This window comes from Podarcis pityusensis (assembly GCF_964106645.2).
Source record: "Podarcis pityusensis genome assembly, chromosome: 15".
In the NCBI taxonomy this organism is placed as follows: Eukaryota; Metazoa; Chordata; class Lepidosauria; order Squamata; family Lacertidae; genus Podarcis; species Podarcis pityusensis.
The window spans coordinates 25,861,560-25,887,822 of NC_138040.1; the positions used below are offsets into that span (position 1 = coordinate 25,861,560).

General features: G+C 42.6%; 1 protein-coding gene across 3 annotated transcripts in view; it reads left to right on the forward strand.

Annotated features, from left to right (window-relative positions):
• The window catches only part of BCO2 (beta-carotene oxygenase 2), a 71,487-nt gene that overhangs the window by 31,542 nt on the left and 13,682 nt on the right, over positions 1-26,263 (forward strand). The window contains exons 1-3 of one of the 3 annotated variants that reach the window (XM_080983535.1): positions 12,834-12,853; positions 24,216-24,420; positions 25,444-25,655. In XM_080983535.1, the coding sequence (XP_080839661.1) occupies position 12,853; positions 24,216-24,420; positions 25,444-25,655 (418 nt within the window). In that variant the 5' untranslated portion in view covers positions 12,834-12,852. Of the gene's footprint in view, positions 1-12,833; positions 12,854-13,208; positions 13,401-24,215; positions 24,421-25,443; positions 25,656-26,263 lie in introns of those variants that run through there. The other 2 variants (XM_080983534.1, XM_080983533.1) reach the window with 2 other exon arrangements.

Sequence of the window (26,263 nt, forward strand, 5' to 3'; positions counted from 1 at the left end):
GTGGATTCAGCATGGACTGAAACAAAGGACAATGATCAGATCTTCCCTCTGGGGGCAGGAAACTGCCAACTCCCCTTTGTCTCCTGGAAGTGACTCATGGGGAGGGGGAAAGGAGGAACCAGCCAGGTGACAGGACACTCAGGTTACCACCACAACTCCTCCCTCAACCCCTCCTTTCTGTAATGTATGCATGATGTTTCTGGGGGTGGGCTTGACCTAGAGGATGGGAATTTCAAAAGTTTTTATAAGGTCTTGCACACCATCTTTCTGGGTCTTTCCTCTCTCTCGCAAGTGAGGGGAACACCCTGTTGCAACAGTTCAATAAAGGCCAAGCCTACAGGCTGCTGTTTTGCTCCAAGTTATCCTGGTTGGTGTCTTTGTTTTTGTCCAAGGGAGCCCTCGGATTTTTCCGGTAACACCTTCCTTCCCTTCTCCGTGGCTCGCTTTGAAACAGCAAAGCGGGAGAAGAGCCGCTGAGTGGGGAGGAGAAAGGGACAGAGAGCCTGCTTGCTTTAAAGGAGCAAAGCGGGAGAGGAGAGGAGCCGCTTACACGGGTCACCCCAAATTCACCATCAGATCACATAGCATGTCCATGGCTACAGCTTGCACCAAAAAATCACGCACCCACTGTTGCCTGGGGCTGCAGTGGTGCAAAAATGTGGTTACAAAGCATGGATCCACATGGATCTTCAGGATTTTTGCATTGGGCTACTCCAAGCTCACTGTCAGATCACATGTCTGTGGCCCCAGCATGAACCACAAAAATCATACATCCACTGTTTCGTTTAGATTTTCTTTTCTTTTCTTGTTTTCCTCCTCTAAAAACTACGTGCGTGTTATGGTTGGGTGCGTGTTATAGAGCGAAAAATACGGTAGTTTTCACTTGCAAAGACTGTATATTTGGGTTGCTAATGAGACAATGTTTTCAGCCATTAGAAGTCTAAGCTTTTGGAATAGTTTTCCTGGCATATTGATAGGAAGGAGAAAAACGAGAGCTGGATACAATTGGAAGAATATTTTTGGACCAGTGACTAGGGTTTCTTTCAAACTCTAAGAGCTGGACAGCTATGCGGTAATGGTTTTGTCAGCAACAATTCTGCTAAGATGTGTCTTGTGCGCAACAATTCTCTGTTTAACAAATATATTTTAATTGTGTAACAATAGAATGATGTCATACATGCTGGCAGAAGAAAAATTAGGCAACATTTTAAACTAAGAAATATTGCTGTAGCGTTAGCTTATTCTTCTGCCTTCTGCCATTTCCTCTTCTTCTGACTCATTTGTTTCTGGAATGATTTTTTTATTTGTTTAATCAGCTGTATGTTTGGTAACATGCCACAAAAGCACACCCTCCATCTCCATATGGGTTATTCTGCAATAATTGACAAATACAGTAAATCCCTTACTTGCAATAGTTAGCAATGCAGGTAAGGTTTCCCCACCCAATAAGCATAAAGAAACATGCTGAATCGCCATTTTTTGTTACAGTGCTGATGACGATGCAGCCTAGAATTGAATTAGCTTTGTCCATGACTTTGTGTATGACTAAGATAGCAGACAAGACAACGCTTTGTGTGTACAAGGCAATTAAATGTGTAGGATAAAGGGAGACCTGGGCTGGCTCTCAATTTTTTCCATACTTCATAAAGGAGGCCCCATTAGCTGAATGAAGTGGTGCTTCAGGTTAAGAACAGTTTCAGGTTAAGAACAGATCTCCAGAACGAATTAAGTACCGTATTTTTCGCTCTATAACACGCACCTGACCATAACACGCACATCGTTTTTAGAGGAGGAAAACAAGGGAAAAAATATTCTGAATGAAACAGTGGACGTATCATTTTTGTGCTTCATGCTGTGGCCACAGACATGTGATCTGATGGTGAATTTGGGGTGACCCAATGCAAAAATCCTGAGAATCCCTGTGGATCCATGCTTTGTAACCACGTTTTTGCACCATTGCAGCCCCAGGCAACAGTGGGTGCGTGATTTTGGGGGGGCAGGCTGTAGCCATGGACATGCTATGTGCTCTGATGGTGAATTTTGGCTGACCCAATGCAAAGATCCTGAGGATCCATGTGGATCCATGCTTTGTAACCACGTTTTTGCACCATTGCAGCCCCAGGCAACAGTGGGTGCGTGATTTTGGGGGGGCAGGCTGTAGCCATGGACATGCTGTGTGCTCTGATGGTGAATTTGGGGTGACCCAATGCAAAGATCCTGAGGATCCATGTGGATCCATGCTTTGTAACCACATTTTAAGTGGGGAGGGAAGGAAAAACACAGAAGGCTAAGAATGCAGGAGAGGGCTATAACGTGAGGAAAGGAAGGCAAAAGTTCCCACCCACCCACCCACACAAGCCAGCCAGCGCGCTCTCTCTCTCTCTCTCTCTCTCTCCCATCTGCATGTTTTCCGGCTGCCTGATATTTATTTTTTTTAATTGCCTTGACAGAAGAAAGCATTTTAACTGCATTAAGAACTATTTAGCAGCGAAACCTAAGCTTTGCCATCCCTTAAGAGGTACAGACACTGTAATCTTCCAGATCGCATGAATTTACAGGCAAAACACTGTTTAAGGATTTCATCCTTTTAAATTGAAGAAAGCATATTTGAATGCTGTGTGTCCCCAAAAACAAAAAGCAGGAAGTCAAATCAGAATTTTAAGCTGAACCTGTAATCTCTCTTCCCTTCACAAACATTGTTCCCTCCGAAGCACAGAGAGGAAAGCAGACACTCTGCTTTCCCCTCTGCTTGCCTGGAGGGGAGGGGCTTTCCCTGCTCTTTGTTCCGTTTCAGCAAACACAGCAACGAAACAGAGCGGGTGGGCAGTAAGACCCTGAGGCAGAAGGCAGGAAAGCAACCACTTCCTCTTTTCCCCTCTGCTTGCCTGGAGGGGAGGGGCTTTCCCTGCTCTTTGTTCCGTTTCAGCAAACACAGCAACGAAACAGAGCGGGTGGGCAGTAAGACCCTGAGGCAGAATGCAGGAAAGCAACCACTTCCTCTTTTCCCCTCTGCTTGCCTGGAGGGGAGGGGCTTTCCCTGCTCTTTGTTCCGTTTCAGCAAACACAGCAACGAAACAGAGTGGGTGGGCAGTAAGACCCTGAGGCAGAATGCAGGAAAGCAGCTGCTTCCTCTTTTCCCCTCTGCTTGCCTGGAGGGGAGGGGCTTTCCCTGCTCTTTGTTCCGTTTCAGCAATCGTGAAGCCCGATTTGATTTTTGTCTGATTTTTCGGCTCCAGGGACCACACATTCGCTCCATAACACGCACAGACATTTCCCCTTCCTTTTCAGGAGAAAAAATCTGCGTGTTATAGAGCGAAAAATACGGTACTTAACCCGAGGTACTACTGTATATAATTCAAAAGGGACTCAAACCAGTTTAGAAAGAGAGTGACTGTAAGAAAAGGAAAAGAAGAAAAGAAGAAATATGAAGGTAACGTCTTTCTAGGAATTTTGTGTATAGAATATTCAAATTATGGTTTGTACTCCTTAAATAATGTTGTGTATTTGATAATTTCTTTTCTTTTTGATTTCTTTCCTTTTTCTTTTTTTAATCTCTAAAATTTTCTTTTATGTATTTTTTTCTTTTTAGTATATGTGGTTTAGGATCAACTTATTCTTTTCTTCTGTCAATTTTAAAAATGCAACAAAGATGAATACAGTGGTACCTCGGGTTACATACGCTTCAGGTTACATACGCTTCAGGTTACAGACTCTGCTAACCCAAAAATATTACCTCGGGTTAAAAACTTTGCTTCAGGATGAGAACAGAAATCGTGTGGCGGCGGCGCAGTGGCAGCGGGAGGCCCCATTAGCTATAGTGGTGCTTCAGGTTAAGAACAGTTTCAGGTTAAGAACAGACCTCTAGAACGAATTAAGTTCTTAACCTGAGGTACCACCGCAATAATAATAATAGTAATAATTTAAAAATATAATTCAAAAGCGTCACCCAAAAGCTTGCCCCAAATAAGACCCCTTTAAAGGCAGTTCGCCCCATTATTCTGCTCTGACTTTGCCTTCCACCAGACTGAGGGGGAAAGGAAAGACAACGTCTTCCCGCCAAAACGGCCAAAGCAGGACCCTCACCTCGCCCAGCCCATTCCCCGCGTCTCAGGGCGGGAAGCAAGGGAGCAGCAATGGCTCCTTCCATTTCTTCCATCATCACCAGCACCCTGAGGGAGGTGCCGGGTGCTGTGAGGGGGGAAAGGCAGCACATTCATATATGGGGTGTGGGAACTGTGGAACCAAAACACACACACACACACACACATATGGAGATGCTGAAAGTTAAAGGGCATCCATTGCAGGGATGTTTAGATTTACTTTTTTTAAAAAAATATATATTTTTATTGCTCCATTTCCACGTAACAAATTATCAAACCATATCATCACCTACATAATTTTCCCCCTTTCCCCCTCCCCCACACCAAGGACTTCCCTCAGTTCCTCTCCCTGATTTCGCTGCACATATTTTCTCTGCATATTATAAAATTGTATATATCCTTGCATATCTGTCCATCATGTTATCAGCAATAAATTTGTGTGTGTTTATTCAAAACCTGCCAAGGAGTCCAGTTCATTTTGTTGTGTTTTTAAATAATTTGTGTAAAGTTCCCATTCCTCCTTGAAGTCACAGTTGTCCTTGTCTCGCAATTTGTATGTCGATTTGGCCAGTTCTGCATAGTTCATCAATTTCTCTTGCCACTGTTCTTTTGTCGGGGTTTCCTCATTCTTCCATCCTTGTGCTATCAAGACTCATGCTGGATGTTTAGATTTACTAATCCCCCACATCCACACCTCTTTCCATGTGGGTGAGGGATTAATTTGTCCCTGGTGTTTGGAGCTCTAAGCAACATTTGGTGGTGGTGCTTTAAAACAGGGTCCTTTATTGTGTGGGGAGTTGGAGCTCAATTTCTGTTGCTGCTGCTGCTCTGTTCTAAATCTGTTAAGCGCTGAGGAACGAGGAACAGCTTATTGAAAAGAAATGGTTTCCTTTAAAATAAAAGGCATCTAGTCCTTGTATTCCTTCCTCACCCCTTTGTCGGGGTTCACTGTGTGTGGTAATGGTGCTGGTAAAGCTGGCAAACAACAACAACAATCCCTCAGTGTCCTGCTCTAAATGTGATACTCATTTACCTGGGAGTAAGTCCCATTGCACTTAGTGTGGCATAGTACTGAAGTGATACATAGACAATTGTTCTGTATGCCTGCAATGCTAAGCACATTTAATAGGGAGAGAGTCTTACTGAGCTTAATAAGATGTATAGCTTATCTTATTATTTTTTTCGCAATATTCCTATACTGTTTTATGGTCGTAAACTCTTCCAGCAGTTTGTGATGAGATCAACATAATGTAATTGATGCGTTTGCTGACGATTGGCTGGGGCATGTGAGAAACAAAACTTGCGTGGCGAGTTCCCGCCTCCCCCCTCAGAAATAAAGACACGAGACACAAGAATTCAAGTTAATGGGTCAAATTAGGCCACAACTTTATTGATTACAGGAATTGAGCGGTATTGGCTTAGGCATTGGTCCTAACAACTGTTACCGGAAAAATCCGAAGGCTCCCTTGGACAAAATAAAGACACCAACCAGGATAACTTGGAGCAAAACAGCAGCCTGTAGGCTTGGCCTTTATTGAACTGTTGCAACAGGGTGTTCCCCTCACTTGCGAGAGAGAGGAAAGACCCAGAAAGATGGTGTGCAAGACCTTATAAAAACTTTTGAAATTCCCATCCTCTAGGTCAAGCCCACCCCCAGAAACATCATGCATACATTACAGAAAGGAGGGGTTGAGGGAGGAGTTGTGGTGGTAACCTGAGTGTCCTGTCACCTGGCTGGTTCCTCCTTTCCCCCTCCCCATGAGTCACTTCCAGGAGACAAAGGGGAGCTGGCAGTTTCCTGCCCCCAGAGGGAAGATCTGATCATTGTCCTTTGTTTCAGTCCATGCTGAATCCACTCCCATATGCAAGTTCTTTGTGATCTTGATGGTCTTCTGTCTAGGACCATCAGGGTTGGCATAGCAACTGGGCAGGGCTCCTGTGGATGTGCTGGGATGGTGAAGGGATTATGGCTGACGAGAACCAAGCCACCCCCCTTTGATAGTCCTTGTCATATGGAGTAAAATAAAAATGGAACAGTGCAAATCCGATGTATGGTTGATTTTTCTATGAATTTATAACAGAAGTGTGGCATATGCAGTGTGTGAGTGTGTGAAGTTTGTACAAACTGAATGATTGGGGTGGGGGGTTCCTGCTACACAACTAACCAGCTTCAGCCTGCCTGCTTGAAGGCCGGTGAGGGTTAACCACCAGTAGAGGGAGTCCTGCTGAGGCACGTCAACTAGGACCTCCCCCCGGGGTCACGCCGTGGGCCCACACCTCCATAGACTTAGGACAAGGCCACGCCCCCCGGAATCCTTTACCGGACCAACCTTTGATTTGGGGGAAGGTGATGGCGCTACCTTCCCCCCTCTTCATTTGCATAACAATAAAACAGTACCCCTACCAATGCCTAACCGCCACTCGAGCCCAAGCTCGCCGCCAACACACTCAAACCTGTAACCAATCCCTAATCCCTAGGATAATATCGTTCACTGCGATAGGGGAGCGACAATCTCTCCAAGTGCGCCTTTCCAACAATGATGACCACAGAATGTTAATACTGGGATAAGAGGTAAGTAGTTCGTCAAAGTCTCTGAAGATATTCCATTGTAAATCTATGGCTTTACGGTAGGCTAAGTCATTTCCCCCCAGCTGTATAATTAAAGCGTCTGGTGGGCCTTCTATCGCAGCTCTGTTCCTCATACTCATTTACCTGGGAGTAAGTCCCATTGCACTTAGTGTGGCATAGTACTGAAGTGATATGTAGACAATTGTTCTGTATGCCTGCAATGCTACGTGCATTTAATAGGGAGAGAGCCTTACTGAGCTTAATAAGATTTATAGCTTATCTTATTATTTCTTTCGCAATATTCCTATACTGTTTTATGGTCGTAAACTCTTCCAGCAGTTTGTGATGAGATCAACATAATGTAAATGATGCGTTTGCTTACGATTGGCTGGGGTGTGTGAGAAACAAAACTTTTAAAAACAAACTTGCCAATGCTAGAGTATAGCCAGCATTTTGCAAATTTGCCGCAACAATTACTGTTGTTGGTTACACATGAAAATATGGACAATGCTTGGCTTCTGGTTCTACTATGCCTTAATGGAGGCATCACCTGGGGGATGTCGTTGGTGGAGGAAAAACAAGGATGATTGCAGGGTAATTATTCTGGCTCTCGCTCTGGCATGGAAGGCGGGAGGCAGGGAGGCGCTGAGTGCAAAAGCACTTCTGCCAAAAACCCTCCAATGTTGCCATTAAAAAGCAGAGGTTCTCCTGCTAATTAGAGTTTAATTTTAACTAAAGTACAGGTGCGTGCTAGAAGAGATGAGATCACCAACTGCGGAACAAACCAACTGCAAGAAGTTTAAGGTTTGAACTTGAAAGAAGGACTTCATTCACTGGGTGGGGGGAGCCTACAGTTTCCTTATTTACTGTAAAGTTTTCTTCTTTACATTTATGATTTGGCAACCCTCCTCTGAACGTTAGTTCAAATTATATTTGTACAGGCGAGGATGGAAGAAATTGGATTATAAATATGGAATATAACATCAAACGGAACTGTGTGTGTAAAAACATGAAAAAGGGGGGGGAAGCTTTATTTTGCAAAAGGTTTACGATGGAAGCTTAAAGCTGACTCTTCCCTATCTTTTCTTATTTACAAAGTGAACTGAATAACACTAAGAGGACTTGGAATTTAATTTAATTGGAAGTATAATTGCTCATATATCTTCATTTGGAAGGAAGGATGAAAGGAGTCTGTGAACTGCCAAGGAATTGACTGCTCTTCCCAGGCTGAGAGGAAAAATTATAACAACAGTTTATTTATTGGGACAGAGTGAGTTTTGCAGCTGTTGTTAAAGTTGCAAAACAATGAAGCATGGGACAGAGTGAGGTAGAAATTTCTGGAAAAACAATGGGATATCAGCTCCGTCCAAGGCATGATGGATAACAGCAACAACTGGGAAAAGATAGACATAACATTTTACAAGGAGAGGAAGAAACACTACGGACAGAATAATTCCCACATACAGGAAGAACAAGGATATAGTTTGAGTTCCTCACTTGTAGTTTTATAAATCATTTAATGTGTCAGCATGAATAGAACTTTATTTTAAGTACAGTGGTACCTCAGGTTAAGTACTTAATCTGTTCCGGAGGTCCGTTCTTAACCTGAAGCACCACTTTAGCTAATGGGGCCTCCCGCTGCCGCCGCACCCCTCCATGCAATTTCTATTCTCATCCTGAAGCAAAATTCTTCACCTGAGGTACTATTTCTGGATTAGTGGAGTCTGTAACCTGAAGTGTATGTAACCTGAAGCGTATGTAACCCGAGGTACCACTGTATAGGGTTTTTTGTGTTTATATGTAAACTGAGAGATCAGCGATGGATGCCTCCTATGTTGAGGAGCTCGAAAGAATCCTGAAAGAAGCTAGTTCTATAGAATATAACATAAAGGTGAAAAGGGAGAATCTAACACAGATTTGCTGCAATTGCAGACGCTCTATGAGGTGAACATGGATTATCTGGCAAATGACCTGAATTTTAACACACAGGCTGCATATTTAGGGTTCTATCTCTGCTGTACGCTATTGTAGAACAAAACACCCTCTTATCTGTTGTAATACTTGCATATATTTGTATTTATCATTCAAGAAATATCCCAACACTTTTCAAAGCAATGTAACTTTAGCAGTATTAATGAAATAGAATATAGGATTTTGTTTTTAATATGATTCTGTGGGATTAGAGTCTGTTACAAGGCCCATGCCCATAACCTTTTCTTTCTAAAACAAGTTTGGGTGTGGATTGGGCTCCCTTTCTGATAGTAATAACTTGATGTATCAGAAAGACAGAATGCAGAGAATTCGGAATGCTTGAACTAAAACAGACTTTGCAATGAAGAACAGGGATAAACAAGTTAGGAACATTTTATGGTTTGGCAGAAAGTGGCTAAATGTGACTGATACTTTATTTTTGTGGGCATACTGTAATCTGTTGAAAGCGAGTGCAGCGTGCCCATTCGACATGCCAGCGGATTGTGGCCCCAGAACACTCTCTTCTTGCAGAGAGCCAGCACAGATAAGGTTTCAATCAAAGGCTAGCTTGCTACAAACACAAGGGCATTTATCTGTTAAGTCATCTGCCTCTGATTCACTCTCATGAGTTTGCTGATCACACGACCAGCTGCAGGTGAAGGACAAGCCCACCTACCCACCCACCGAAATTAACCCTGTCTTGTCCCTTTCCTCTTCATGCATAAACTGCATGCATAATGCTTACACTAACAAAATCTAGACCATGCTAAGTCTTCTTAAATCTCATTATTGTGTTAAACAGAAGAGAGTCAAACACATGTTTAATTGTCACATAAAAACTTTAGTATTTAACAGTGCTTAACTTTGGTTGGATTGTGCACTCTGTATTTTGGTAAAACCATATTTCAGACTAAACACCTGTTTTAACTACGGTAAATAGATTTTACAGATTCATCTTTCTTGCTGCATATTTTATTATTTTGGAATGTTGGGGGACTCAGTCAATTAAAATAAAAGAGAAAGGAAGATAGGACATTCCAAAAATTATTTTATTTTGCTTGTGCAAATTTGCCACACCTATCTGTCCCTAAATAAAATCATGCTTTTGTTACTAACCTTCAGAAATCAAGGACATTATTTTACAGATTGTGTAATGATAAGTTATTAAGCAACTGATACAAGATTCTATCCATCAACAATTGTTGGTATATCCTAGACCTAGACTAAATGTAATACCTGTTTTTCATTGTACTGAGAATTATACTTCCACTTTTCTTTCCATAATCTGCTTTCATGTTGGATTAGAGACTCAGGGTGAGGTTTAAACTAAAAATTAATTGGGTTTAAAGCTGCCATGTCTGATCAACAGAGCTTAGCTGGGAATTACTTCTCCCTCTAATCTTTTCCAATCTTAAAAAGTAGAGACATCACCTCGCCAACAAAGGTTTGTATAGTTAAAGCTATGGTTTTCCCAGTAGTGATGTATGGAAGTGAAAGCTGGACCATAAAGAAGGCTGATCGCCGAAGAATTGATGCTTTTGAATTATGGTGCTGGAGGAGACTCTTGAGAGTCCCATGGACTGCAAGAAGATCAAAACTCTCCATTCTGAAGGAAATCAGCCCTGTGTGCTCACTGGAAGGACAGATCGTGAAGCTGAGGCTCCAATACTTTGGCCACCTCATGAGAAGAGAAGACTCCCTGGAAAAGACCCTGATGTTGGGAAAGATGGAGGGCACAAGGAGAAGGGGATGACAGAGGACGAGATGGTTGAATAGTGTTCTCGAAGCTACCAGCATGAGTTTGACCAAACTGCGGGAGACAGTGGAAGACAGAAGTGCCTGGCGTGCTCTGGTCCAGGGGGTCACGAAGAGTGGGACACGACTAAACAACAACAACTAATCTTTTCCATCCTTTTGTTCAACATGCAACATTCCTAATATTTTAGACCATTAACAGGGTCAACTTGACTCAAAGACCTCAGAACCCAGTGTCTTGAAATGACCTCTGATGACGTCTATAGATTCTACTGGCTAGGAGTAGCTGTGACTACTCTGACCATTACTAAAAATTATATGGATCATATCCATAATTGATAAAATACAGAATACTAGAGAACACAAGGCTCTTTCATACTTTTGCCAGTTATTTAATGTTTTGTTCTCCTGACACATGTGACCTATAAAATTGTAAATATGTTTATTAAGATAGACTGTTTACCAATATTCCTTCATGTTGGTTTATGACAAAACTAGGGAATATTTCACCCTTAAGCTGGATGTGGCTGTGGTAGGTTTCCAAATGGCTCTCAGCCTCCCCTCACCAACTGTATTCCTCTTCAGACCTGCCCTTCACAATGAGCTGCTGATGGAGGAAGAAATTGCTCTTGTCTAATCAGATTTTCCTGCTGGATGTACTCTGATGTGAGTACTTCAGTACCACTCATCTCTTTACACAGCCTTCACATAAATGCAGAGGTGTGTGGCACTGAAAACTTTAGCACATGCAGAAGGATCACGGAGGGAGGCATGCGGGTATAGGTGATAATAATATTCTTCACAATCCAGACCGGCTCCAGTTTTCTTTGAGTCTGCTTTCTGTTGGTTGGAAAGGGACAGCAACCAAGTGTTATGAGTATTTTAGAAATAGGAGGCAGATGCATTAGAAAGAAAAATTCCCCAAGAGGCTCCTGAAGGACAGCCCTGAAATCTGGGATGACTCTCCTCTCTCACAGGGTCATGTGACCAAAGAGGTCCTTGCTGAGGGAGGAGCTATCCTGCGATCCCCAGTTTGGCCCTGAAGCTCTCAACGTGTCAGCATGTGTTTTCTTATTTTTATCCTTTCTGGATACACACTCTCTCTCTCCCCCCCTCTCTCCCTGCCCCCCAAATTCAGCCTTCCTGCAAGGACAATACAAAATTAATTAATTAATTAAAAAACAAAACAAGCCAAAGTGATACTAATCATTCCACGCTGGGCAAGAAGACCATGGTTCCTAGAGCTCCTACTCATTATTGAACTTCCCATCATAGCGACTCCCAGCCAGGAGGGATCTGCTCAAACAGGGACCAATCCTTCACCCAGACCTAGGAATGTTCTGACTAACTGGCTAGAGACTGAGTGCATCTGGCTCTTGGACCTGGCAACATCTGGGAAGGTTCTAGAGTATTGGAGAGTATTGGAGATTCCCCAGCTGGAACCAAGGTTTTAGACAGCCCTAATGAGTGCTCCCCTCAATCCTATGGCAACAAAAGACTTCCATCTGAAGGCAGTTTTTTCTGGTGGCTGTCACCTCAGCTCAACGGGTGCCAGAGATCGGAGCACTGTCTTCCGACCCATATCTTTGTACCTTCCATCAAGACAAGGTGGATCTTTCATTCATCCCCAAGGTGAATTTCCTTTTCTGCAGGTCTCAGGAAATAGCATTACCCTACTTCTGCCCTAAGCCAGATAAGGAGAAGGCCTGGCACTCTTTGGGCATGCATAGAGCACTGAGGTTCTACTTAGACAGAACAAAGGCCTTCACAAAGTCTGTAGCAGTTCTTCCAAAGCAGGTTCTCCAGCAGGTTTAACAGCACACCTTTAAAGGGGACTTTCCCCTGGTGGATGCTTGTTGGGCAACCATCTGGGCCTCCTTGCACACATTCGCCATACACTACAAGCTAGACAAATGGGCTTCAGCCAACACAGCCTTCGGCAGGAAGGTACTATGAAAGGTGGTACAGCCATGATGCCTCGCTAAGCCCACCCAATAGGAATAGCTCTGGTGCACCCCATGTGTAAGAAGGGCTGTCCTTCAGGAGCCTCTGGGAAACAGGAAAAAATTATTACAGTGAATTTCTATTCCCCGAGACTCCAGGGACAGCAGCTACCACAATAAAAGAGTCATGCATGGCTGTATGGGGATGGGACTTCACTGGATGAAGTAAAGTCACAAGATAGTACCTAATAAGTTTTGTTCCTGAGGTTTTTTTGCCTAGCAGTACACCTGGAAGCTAAACTGATACGACACACCAATTGGAGCAGGAAATGAACTTCACCACCTGCAACGTGCTGCCTAAAGGGGAGCGGTTATTTCCTGCTCAACCATCCTAACTGGAGAATGTGGGATTATTTCTTCCCAGCAAGGACCTGTTTTGTTATGTGACCCTAGCTACCAGTGAAAGGGAAGAGTCATCCCAGATGTAAGGGAGTCTCTGGGAACAGAAATTCACAGTAAGAATTTCCTTTCATTCACTTCCTTACTAAGCTGGGTCAAATCACTTTGCCCTCTTGTTTTGAAACAATTAACTGGTAGCACATTTCATTAGATTCTCTGAGCATATTTGTAAACGGTCCTAAACGTGTTAGACAGCAAAGCTCGTGTATGTGAAAAGGCAGTCTTAACTGGGAAAGTGCATACTATTCCATCAATTTCTTTTCAAAGCTGCAGAGATGGAACGCTGCAGAATGACGGTGCAAAAAGCTGGTATCGCTGTTTCTGTCTGTTCTGTTCAGCTTCATCCCTAAATGCCATTGTTCAGTCAGAAAAGGCTGAGACAGAGCCAGGCTTTTATTCTGAAATGATGTGTTCAGCCAGCCTAGTTGTACACTCCCATCATTAACAGATGCACTGTACCATCTTTCGCATAGACGGTTTATGCAGGTTCCTCAGTATATGCTTCAGAATCACGAAAGATGCTTTCCCACATGTTCTCTTTCATCAGCCTCCTGTCTAGGAATGTGGCTGATTTTCTTTGGTCTTTGCTCCAGTACATCCCAGGTAAGATTTCCATTTCCTCCCAGCTTTCTGCTAGGGGCTGTTTTTCAGCATCTGAGATTGGACGGACTGTATTCAGAGGCCTGTTTGGGATTGTGTCTGTAACCCACAAGATTAGAGTCTAGTTATTATTCAGAAGCGCACGTACTGATTATTTCAGATTGTGCAGTTTGGGGGCTGGGAGGTCATCGGCGGCCAACAACAATCTCCGCAATTAGGTTGCAGTCTGAAATTTGAATGGCTTTTTATTTCATTTTTAAGAAGGAAGTCGCTTGTTTAAAACATGTAACACCAAAGCTTTCACCTAGTCTCCACAATACAGAACTCAGAGAATATCAAAACAGTCAGCTAGGGAGTGATGAACTAAAATAATGTGTAATGTGTTTCTCATTGGAATCGGGATTGGAACTCTCAAAGCCTAGTTAAGTTGTATTGCTATCCTTAAGCCATGGTGTTGCCTGCTGTCAAATTTTCATAAGGATGGAGCAGGAAAGCAATAATGGACTTATCCTTGTATAGCAAATTCAGTTCATTTGCTGTGCAAGCTTTGGTATTGTTAGGTAGAACCTGCTAGTTTCATTGTTGCAAGCTTTGTAAGGATAAATGCCTTGAGCGATAGTGTAATATGTTTTTTAGTTTTCTTCTGCATTGTATTGCTTCACAGCACGTATGCTATTTTGACAGCAATGTAATATGTTTTAAGAGCAAGAGTTGTGCAATATTACATAGATGGGAGAAAAACAACATTTAATCACAGCAGTAATCTAAAAAGCAATTCTTATCAAAGTTATTATTCTTTATTTTTTACCCTTTTGCTGCAAATGCAAACCTATTTACTTCAACTTTTTGGATCACCAAAGCAAAATAGAAACAAATTGTGGGAAAGCAGTAACTTTCATAGCTGACAAATTTCAGCTACATTAAAAACAGAGAATAGAGTTTAACCTGTAAAACCACAGACTCAAGATTGTAACTGAAACAAATCACTGAGTGGCGTTATTAAACGATATGAAATATTACAAAATTTATAGTAAATAAAACAAGATAAAACAAGTTACAAAATATAACATATTTGAAACTTAAGCAACTTACATAAGACAAAACTTAAAGCAGCTTTATACAATTTGCACGTACTCATTAATGGTATGAAGTCATAAATAACACAATCTTCTTCCCCTTCCCTCCAGTCAGTCTAGTTCTGAAACAGTTCTAAGTTCCCTAGCATACTAAAATAAATGAATAAAAGTCAATGTTTTCAACCCAAGGCAGTGGGCCAGGGGCCAAATACACAAAACAAGTTGAGTAGCAGGCAGTAAGCAAGAAGAATAAACAAATCTTATACAACTCTTCCCATCTCCACCCGCCAAAATAAAGAACTAACAATACGTGCACACACAATGCTACCTTTTATATCAGTCAGCAATGGAACCAGGAGACTGGACTTCTTTTGTCAATTTTACATTAATTTCATTACTCTTATTGGTGGACCCACATAAGATGTAGCTATGAATTACCATTATTTGTCAGGAAGAGAGGAAGAAAGTAATTAACTGGAACTCTTGGGTTATCACACTCCAGCAGTGGCCTGCCAAAATGTATACTACTTTCATTTATGTTGTGGCTTCGTGGCTGTTTTGCTGCTACATTTATCATTATGCCAGAGTCTTAAACTGCAGCTCGTACAGCATCAAAACTTGCACAAAGGACTTAGCAGCCTGGAAAAAAAAGACAAGACACGTACTTCTGTAAACCAAGAAAATATTTTATAAAAACTATTTTTAAAAAAAATACAAACTGCCTATGCAAAAATGACACAGACATGAAACAACATCTTTCATCTTGATCCATCATGGCTGTTTTCCTGTGTGAATTGAACGTGCCATAATTGCTGGGTATTTTCAGACATTGCCTGAACTTTTCTCCTCTGAAATGCCTTTCGCACAAACGGTAGTCATAAAAACATTATCAATTTTTATATCATTCTCACCTAGTGAATAATCTAAAATTAATATCTAGTTTTCTTAATATGAGGACTACCACATCTATTTTGCTACTGCTTTCCCTTATAAAGGTGTGTTCCACAATTCTGATGAATTCCAAAGACAAAACTAAATAATTTTTGGCTTTTACATTTTGCTTCTTTGCCATACCATGCATTTGGTGCAGCCTGAGATCGTTTGCATTGGACACAAAACCAATGAGTTTGCAAAGTGCTTCCTGAATCTCAAAGTTGCAGGCAATTGCCTGTCTAAGGCAAACCATAAATGGAGCCAACTCCGTGCACTGGCATGAGAGTGAGAGAGAATTCTTTAGTTGCCAGACTCATGTACTTTGTTTTTAGTGGCACTGAACTGTAATTTACCTTAGAAATACTTGGCATTTCTAGCGTTATCATCTTCTGATTTGCCTCTTAACACACAGTTCTCAAGGAATGGAGCAGGAAAAGTATGAAAAGTTTGGGTTGGTTTTTTTTAAATACACAACTGGAGACCCAAGGTTGGGAAATCCTGATTTAGAGAATTGCAGGCTTACAGTGAGAGCTTGTACATGTCTATTCAGAAGCAAATCCCATTGGCGTCAATAAGGCTTACTCCCAGGCAAATGAGTAGAGGACTGCTGCCTTCCTTTCTTCCTTAGCCAATGGATAGGAACAGAATGTTCCTTGCAGTTGGCTTTTGCTGGCAGAGAAGGTGCAGGTGAAGCCAAACCATGTCAGTAATTGATGGTGATAGAGTAGATGATCAGAAGCAATGTTTCAAAAGGGAGAAAAGTCAACAGCTTGACTTAAGCAGGGAGGATTTTGTCGGTCACTGACCTGGCAACCTGCCAAGTACATCACTGTGACCTGGCAACCGGTCAAGGGTGTGGTCATTCTTGGGTGAGGGAGGAGCCAGGGCGATAGTTGTGGTGTGGCTCTTTTCGTTGTGGCTCAACACAGCACCTCAGGAGACACTGTACTGCCTGCCTGGCTCCAGATGCCAACCATAAAAAGCATCCCCATTTAAAACAGAAGCAAATAACTCAATTTGTCTCAGCCGTGGTGAGACAGTCAGTTCCTGAAACCAGAGTTGCTGACTGAGTCTGGCTGTTGGACTCTGCCTGTACTGAGCATGTGGTGAACCCCAGGGAATTATTTGTTTCTTGAAGCGCTGTGAGTAAGGACCATGTCACCCTTGCTGATGGTTCATGTGTTTCAATCCAAGGGTGAGGGTCGGCGTATGTGCCTTGTCTGGGGGCACATTTGGAAAATGTTTTGCTAGTGGAAAATCTCCAGTATTGTTTGCTGAGTGTAGCATGCTTGGCAAAAGATAATTACAATGTAATCTTTACTGGCAGAACTTGCCGGAGAATGGGGCTTGCACACTTTAGAAGTTTAGCAAAAATGCCACAGCTGTGCACTGATTTAAAGTTAAAAGCCTCCCAAGTAAATACTTGGGAGTGTGAAACCTGCAAACTTTCTAAGTGAGCAAAAAGAGTAACAGAGTGTCATAAAGACCATTTGCTCAAGTGCAAACTGACCTAACTTATTAGTTTTCAATGACAATCCAACAATAGCCTCAATATAACAATACCAATTTGTAATACAATTACTAATACCAATTGTTCAAATACCGAATTATATAATTCAGATAAGGTGCCTCCCCTCGTGTGCTAGAACTGAAGGTTTGATTATTTTCTTTATTTCTGCGCTCCAAAACTTTATTGATTTCCATTACATTCCGGACATCATAATAATCCCTTATACAACAACTGCAATATTAATAACTTCTATTCATGTTGACACATTAAATGATTTATAAAACTACAAGTGAGGCACTCAAACTATAAAAATAAATTAAAAACAAACAAAAAAACTATATCCTTGTTCTTCCTATGTGTGGCAATTATTCTGTCCGTGGTGTTTCTTCTTGTCCTTGTAAAATGTTATGCCTATCTTTTTCTGGTTGTTGCTATTATCCATCATGCCTTGGACGGAGCTGATATCCCATTGTTGTTCCAGAAATTTCTACCTCACTCTGTCCCGTGCTTCATTGTTTTGCAACTTTAACAACAGTTGCAAAAGTCACTCTGTCCCAATAAATAAACTGTTGTCATCATTTTTCCTCTCAGCCTGGGAAGAAGAGCAGTCAATTCCTTGGCAGTTCACAGACGCCTTTCATCCTTCCTTCCAACTGAAGATATATGAGCAATTATACTTCCAATTAAATTAAATTCCAAGTCCTCTTAGTGTTATTCAGTTCACTTTGTAAATAAGAAAATATAGGGAAGAGTCAGCTTTAAGTTTCCATCGTAAACCTTTTGCAAAATAAAGCCTCCCTCCCTTTTCCCTTTTTTACACAAACAGTTCCGTTTAATGTTATATTCCATATCTATAATCCAATTTCTTCCCTCCTCGCTTGTACAAATATAATTTGAACTAACATTCAAAGGAGGGTTGCCGAATCATAAATGTAGAGAAAAAAACTTTATATAAAGAAACCATAGGCTCCCCCCCACCATCTTTTGCAGTGAATAAAGTCTTCTCTCAAGTTCAAACCTTAACAACCTTGCAGCTGGTTCTGTTCTGCAGTTTGTGATCTCATCTCTTCTAGCATGCACATGTACTTTAGTCTGAATGAAACTCTAATTCACAGGAGAACCTCTGCTTCTTAATGGAGGCATTGGGTTTTCAGCAGAAGTCCTTTTGTACTCAGCGCCTCCCTGTCTCCTGCATTCCATGCCGGAGTGAGAGCCAGGATAATTATCCTCAATCATCCTTGTTTATCCTCCACCGATGATCTCCTGCTGTCATGAGAGCTGCCTCCATTAAGGCAGACTGGAACCGGAAGCCATGCACCTCAAACTTTTGAGGAAGTTCTGCAGCTGCCTTCACAACAGCAGGATCTTGGGTTTGCTGTAATGGAACAACAAATGCAATCCCTGACTGATCACAAGGTTTTCTCACTTGTTGATGTGCCAGAACAGGAGAAATCTGTGGGGTGCCGTTGGGTCTATAAAAGTAAAACCATAGCATCTGGTAAAGTGAAGTTTAAAGAAAGGTTTGTTGTGAAAGGATTCATGCAGAGAAGGGGTTTAAATTATGATGAGACTTTCGTTCTGACAGCCAGAAGTGAAAGTATGAGAATTCTTTTAACCCTCACAGCAATACATGATATTGAAGTTAGTCACTTTGACATTGCGATAGCATATTTAAATGCAGGGTTAAAAGAGGTGGTTTATATGCAACAAGCTCCGGGATTTGAGCAGAATCCTAAAGCTGTATACAGACTTTACATGGTGATCTATGGACTTTGCCAATCAGCCAGAAATTGGAAAATGTGCTTGCATGAAGCGCTAAGTGTTCTAGGATTTCAAAAGAGCTGGGCTGATTCCTGTCTATATTGTAAGGGGACAGGAGATGATTGTATGTTTTTTCTAGTGTTTGTTGATGAGTTAACGTGTGTTGGGAAAACAAACAATTAAATTCCGGAGTTTGCCCAGCAAGTTGGGGCAAGAGTTCCAGCTCAAAGATTTAGGAGCTATAAAGAGGTACCTGGGAGTTGAAGTACAGAGAATAAGTGATAGGAGTTTTTCTACTAAGCCAGGAAAAGAAATTTACACAACTGTTAGAATGTTTTGGTATGCAGAATTGTAAAGGTAAAGGTAAAGGGACCCCTGACCATTAGGTCCAGTTGTGACCGACTCTGGGGTTGCGGCGCTCATCTCGCTTTACTGGCCGAGGGAGCCGGCGTACAGCTTCCGGGTCATGTGGCCAGCATGACTAAGCCACTTCTGGTGAAACCAGAGCAGAGCACGGAAACGCCGTTTACCTTCCCGCCGGAGCGGTACCTATTTATCTACTTGCACTTTGACGTGCTTTCGAACTGCTAGGTTGGCAGGAGCAGGGACCGAGCAATGGGAGCTCACCCCGTCGCGGGGATTTGAACCGCCGACCTTCTGATCGGCAAGTCCTAGGCTCTGTGGTTTAACCCACAGCACCACCCATATGCAGAATTGTAAAAGCGTTCAAACTCCTGTGGTGACAGACTTTTAAAAAGCAGAGTAATGTGGTGTTTGAAAACCAGGAGCTATACCACTCTGACATTGGCAGTTTGTTGTACATTTCACAGTGGTCCAGACCAGATGTTAACAGTGCTGAGGGTGTTCTTAGCAGGATAGTTTCAAAGCTAACCACAGCAGCTTGGCAAGCAGTTAAAAGAGTGTTTCGCTATTTAAAAGCAACATAGGACTACTGTTTAAAACTGTCATCCTCTTTGGAAATGATGTACAGTGGTACCTCAGGTTACATACGCTTCAGGTTACAGACTCCGCTAACCCAGAAATAGTGCTTCAAGTTAAGAACTTTGCTTCAGGATGGGAACAGAAATCGGGCTCCGGCGGTGCAGCAGCAGTGGGAGGCCCCATTAGCTAAAGTGGTGCTTCAGGTTAAGAACAGTTTCAAGTTAAGAACAGATCCCCAGAATGAATTAAGTTCTTAACTGTACAGACAAGAAGGTCCACTGCTGGGATAGTAGTACAATTTATGTCAGAGGGGGTTTGTCACTGGTGGCAGATGACAGAGACTGTGACACCACGAGACCGGTGTAAAACCAAATCAAATAAAGGTTTTATTACAAAACAACAAACAACAAAGCTTGTGGGTGTTTTTCCTGCAGGCAGAGTTCAAACTGCAGCTTTTCTCCTTTTGTAGTCTTGGCCAGCTGTAACCAATTAGCCCAGAGCTTACAGAAACTGTTCTTAAAGGTACAAACATCTTTATTGCTTCTGTGCAGAATGACTCCCAACAATTTGGACGGTCTCTAGTGGGTTGGAAATCCCGGAAACGGGTTGGTATCTGTGTCTACACCTGAAGCGGAATAGGCTGCTCTGTCTGAATTGAACAATCAGCTTCCCTATTTCGTGCAGATTCTTACGGACATGAATGTAGAATCCAAGCTACCTGTGACAGTTTATGAGGACCATCAGGCCTGCATATCCATGGCAGAGCCTGAACAATTCAAGCTTAGGACGGGGGCTGCTAGGGGGCGCATCGGAAGATGGCCGACAATACCATCTCTCCGGCTCACACGAGGTAATTAAGAGGCTGTTATGGGAGTATGCAGCCTCCCTCGTTACCCCAAGCGGATGGGGAACGCTGCCTTGCCTGCTGTGCCCATAATACACCCACAGATTCGAAAGGGGGTGAGGGCACTAGGCACAAAAGCCCTCGTGTGGGTCGGCTCTCCTGGACGCTGTCTCTGATCTGCGCAGCTAGTTGCGGGAGCTCTATATAAACAATCAGGACAGAAGCAAACGCACATACTTCGAGTGAAGATCGGGAGTAAAGACTGCTAACTAAAGGGATCTCTGAGAGGTGGAGCGACGGGCTGGACTTAACAATAAATCAAGAAGAAGAATAAATCAAGAAGAAGACTCACCAAAGGATCGGTATGTCGGAGCGAGACTGAAAAGGAGGGGGGGAGAAAACTTTTTTTTGGGGGGTCTTATGTGAGTACCCAATAATCCCCCCCCAAAAAAGAATCGTTGCAATTACTGATTACAAGCAGGAGGAATAAGAACTGTGTGGAAATTAACTACTACGCAAGGATGTGACTTATGGGAGCATCGGGAAACGAAAGTAAGTCCTTTGTGACGCAGTCATAAAAAGAGATTTATCATGGCAGGCCCGCCTGAGGCCCGCCGGGAATCCAGGGGGAGGAGGACTATGGCTGTTACTATGTTGGAGTGTGGGTTCAGCTTAGCAGGGCCGCCTGAGAAAAATTTATGAGGGAGCAGCGGACCTGGGAAGATCAGGACAGACAGTCAGAATGTTTTGAACGGAGGTGTTGAAATGGCGTCTGTCTACTTTTATGGCTCTTGGATGAGTGTAAAATCCACACAGGACATAACACGTTTGTTTTCAACCCGCTTGTGGAGATTATCAGAGATCATAAAGAAAGGAATATATGATAACAACAAGAAGATGAGGAAAACAACAAAGAGAAGATTGAACAGAACTGTGAATATTATTTTGACAGAACTGTGTAATGAAAGCAGCAACAAGAGAGATGATCGGATTCCCTTTTGGAGCTCCAAGCATGGGTACCCCCAACAAAATTTTTAAAAATTTGGCTGTGTAATTTGGAATTATTGTGATTTGGAATTAATCTGATGTGACTGGCCTGTTAATAAAAAATATTTTTTAAAAAAACAAGCTTAGGACAAAACACATGGACATAAAATATAGACATGCCAGGGACAATGTGGAACATGGATTAATGAAACTTGTATATTGTGAGTCGAGCCAGAACATTGCTGATATATTGGCATAATAACATGCTCTGATACATATTTTTTCCTAAACAGAATTAAGAAGGGGTGTTGAGGTTCCTTTAATTGCTGTTAAGGAAAAGCTGGTGCACGGGCCTCCCTTATCTTGCACCTTCAGGTCATGCGATTAGTGTTTGATGGTCACTGACCTGGCAACCAGCCAAGGGTGTGATCATTCTTGGGTATATTAAGAGGGGGCTGTACATTACTTCTTTGCTTCGCTGCAAGGAAACTCTGCCAGATTGACACTGAACTCTGTGCTGTATGTGTGCTGTGAATTGGACTTGCTTTGCATTTGAAGCCTGCACCTTCTACTAGGGATCTAGCAGAAGCCTGTATATAGTGAAACTGCCTTTAAAAACAAAACAAAAACAACTTTCATATGTTGCGAGTTTGAATAAGTCTTCAATCCAATCATAGAAGGGAGCCGCATTTTTATTTTTCCAATTCATCAGTATCAGTCTTTTTGCTGTTTGGTAAGGGCATGTTTGTAAGGTTCCATGTGGTGAGTATATAATTCAAAAGGATATTTTGTTCTGTAAATCTAAGGTTGTTCCGTATAGTTCTGTTGATAGTTTCAGTTACCTCCTGCCAAAACTCTTTCAATATAGGATAATGAAAAAACATATGTTTTAGAGAAGCATTATCCCTATGGTATCTCCAACAGTTAGATACCTTAAAGGTAAAGGGACCCCTGACCATTAGGTCCAGTCGTGGCTGACTCTGGGGTTGCGGTGCTCATCTCGCTTTATTGGCCGAGGGAGCCAGCGTACAGCTTCCGGGTCATGTGGCCAGCATGACTAAGCTGCTTCTGGCGAACCAGAGCAGTGCACGGAAATGCCGTTTACCTTCCCGCCGGAGCGGTACCTATTTATCTACTTGCACTTTGACGTGCTTTTGAACTGCTAGGTTGGCAGGAGCAGGGACCGAGCAACGGGAGCTAACCCTATCGCGGGGATTCGAACCGCCGACCTTCTGATTGGCAAGCCCTAGGCTCTGCGGTTTCACCCACAGCGCCACCCGCGTCCCTTAGATACTTTAGATAGCCCTTTTAAAAAAACAAACATAATGGGGTCCAGTATACTCTAATTTTTTGTTGATGTTGTAATAGCCTCAATTTAAGGTCCAGAGACACCCTTGTTGTAGCAGTTAAAACAGTTTCCCACTGTGTGGTTGAAACTGAGATCTCTAATTCTTTATTCCAATGTTCCCTCAATACCTGTATAACAATTTGGTTTGCTAATAACAAAGATGTATATCTTTGGGAAACTGCCTTAATGCTTTGGACCTGTCAGTAAAGGACTGTACTGATTTAGGAGTTGGAGTCCGAATGAATTTCTTCCAGCACAAAACTGCACTGCCATGAACCTACACGCTTGGGGAGCTGCACATGTTTGGCACATGCCATGCACCAACAGTGTGTGAGAGTGTTTGCCAAAACTTGCCTGTGTTACAAGGGTAAAATATACCTATCTCCACCCATCTCGGGCATGTGACCTTCATAAAGCTGCCCAGAAGGTATCCCTTGCTTGAAAGGGATATATTGGAAGCTACGCGTTCTACCTCATTACATAATTATTACACATAGCATCAGATTTTCTGCTTTGAATGTATTTTACCAGAGCTTAACCACCAAAGGGATAATTGCTTTAACCCTGCAGGTGGATTTCCCCTTACAAACTTCTTGAACCTTAAAGATATAAGAAGGGGTTTTAGAATGCTGATCCCTGCTGAAGGCTCAATTAGACCGCATGTGAAAATATGATTATTCTTAAGTATTACACTTAAGACAAGCATGTCATTCGGTACATGGTGGTTGATAGCTGCTATAAAGCATATCCCTTATTTAATTTGCCTAGGCTGGTGTGTAGCTGTGTGTTCTGTGAGTTTTATTTCCCCCCCTGGAAGGTCCTCCCTCTGCTTTTTAGGAAGGTTTTTATTGGGCAAATTTGTTGGTTTTGCTAAATGTAAGAAAATCTCTAAGTGGTTTACACAAACTACTGTTGTAAACGCAAGCAAAAAATAAATAAATGCCTATTATCAACATGCAATAAAAAATCAAATAGAATATTAATCAAAACCTTAGAAGAGAAATATGGGGGAGCTGTGGTCAGAAAATTGAGACCCTGGGAAACCTGACATCCCAGTAATGTCTCTGAGGGTATGAGTTTATTTTCCCCATGGAAGTTCATTGCTGGGGGGGGGGGTGAATAGTGCTAGATTTGGGCACTCCCTTTGGTGAGGAAGAAGCCTGCCCCCATGTCTTTGACACTGGTGGTGGTCTCCATTGAGACTGTGTGCCACTCCTGCCAGGACTCATTGTTTAGTTTCTGGGAAAATGCATGGCTTTACCCAAGTATTACAGTACATCACATGCTCTTGTGACTGCATAGGCTGCAGCCTACACGATTTCACTTATGCGCACGGAAGCCCGTAATGTAACCTCCAGGTAAGTTGGTGGGCGCCCGTATTCCTTTTTGGTCTGCTAATTTGCTTTTGTCTCCTCAGTGGTACCAAGTCTCCTATTGACCCAGAAACAGCAGCAGGTCTCCTTCAGCAACCGGAAGGGCTTGGAATGCATCTCGCCATTTTTCTGCAGCGTAGAAGAGACATCTCAAGCTATTCCTACGAAGATTGAGGGACATATCCCCACCTGGCTGAAGGGCAAGCTGCTGAGAGTTGGCCCAGGGAAGTTTGAGTTTGGAAAAGACAAGTAAGGCCTGCTTGGTTTGCTGTGGCTGTGCCCTGCAAGGGATTCTAAACCTCAGAGATAAAAAAATCTGCATATCTTTATGGATCAGGCTGTAGAAGCCACCCAGAAAAGTTACAAGCCACACAGGGATATGCTCTTTCATATGTAGGTTGTTCGGTCAATTGTGTCTCCAGAAAAAAAATACAAGAACCATGTTGCTCACAGCTGGCAAGGTTTGTTCTTAGGGATTCGATAATTCTGGCCACCCCCATCTCCCTAGCGGTGGCAGGATTAACAGGCAAGTTAGTATCCTGGAGATAGATTCTTTATTAATAAACATTTCTTGTCTCCCTCATCTAAAAGGAAGTTTTTAAGAAAAATGTTTCAGTCCTTTGAGATTTGCATTCATCGGTTTTGAACTTCCTCCCCACTCTGTGTGAAGTTTACATAAATTCAATCAAACAAGTGTTTCCCCAAGTTTGGGAGATGTGTTTTCCCCTCCCTTTATTACCTGGCTGAGAAGGAAAAGATGAAATAACACACCTGTGTGCCCTCATCAATTCCCCCCCTCAATCAGCTTGTACCTGATCTTGTTGCTCTTACTTTGGTATATATGTGCATTTTACATGGGCAGAACTGCATGTGCACATTTTATCATCAGTGAGGATCTAAGTAGGGAGTAGGAGTAGGAGTAATAATAATAATAATAATAATTTATTACTTATACCCCACCCATCTGGCCAGGCCTCCCTAGCCAAGCTGGGTGGCTTCCAACAGAATATTAAAAACACAATAAAACATCAAACACTAAAAACTTCCTTAAACAGGGCTGCCTTCAGATGTCTTCTAAAAGTCAGATAGTTGTTTATTTCCTTGACATCTGGTGGGAGGGCATTCCACAGGGTGGGCACCAGTACCAAGAAGGCCCTCTGCCTTGGATGCCTAAAGTTGGCAGGAGCTGAAAAGGGTAATAGGTGAAATCAGCACCCTGTACTCCTATTCCCCCCCCCCCCCACTGATTAGATTTCTCTTCTCCAATGGAAGGTATAACCACTGGTTTGATGGCATGTCTCTGATGCACCAGTTTGACATTGATGATGGAGTTGTGAAGTACAGCAGCAAGTTCCTAAGGAGCGATTCCTACATGACTAACAGCCGGAACAACCGGATCATGGTATCTGAGTTTGGAACCTTAGCTATGCCTGACCCTTGCAAGTCCATTTTTGAGCGCTTCATGTCAAGGTTTGAAGTGCCAAGTAAGTGTCATAAAAGTTTATTAAGCCTTGCAATGCAACACAGACTAACCTTACAGAATAAGCAAGCAAAGAATATATTTTAACACTTTTCCAAACTGCTTTGATACATCTTTTACCTTTTTTGATCCCACCACATAAAAAGCTTTCTGTTGTTCCACCCTCCCACCTGGAGATTAAGATAAGCACCTTTCTTAATCTCATTTGCATGTAATTGGTTTCTGTTTCCTTCCCAAGCTCCCACAGTTCTTGTTCCAACTTTCACAGGCTTGCTCAGCCTTTCTCAAACATCGCTAAAATCCTTTCTTTAGCACTAAGAATGCCAAGAGGAGACACCTGTTAGAATAAGGTTACCAGATGTTTTTCAATGAATCCGGGGACACTTTTCAACTTCCATGGATTTTGTATGGGGACATCTGGTAACCTTATCTTAGAATCTTTGGTGCCTTTTTTTACTTCCAGCCCCCGTAGGATCTCTATACAGTGGTGCCTCGCAAGACAAAATTAATTCGTTCCGCGAGTCTTTTCGTCTTGCGATGTTTTTCGTCTTGCGAAGCACGGTCCGTCGCAACTGCGCCTCTTCAAGCGGCTTTAAGAAAAAAGCGAACAAA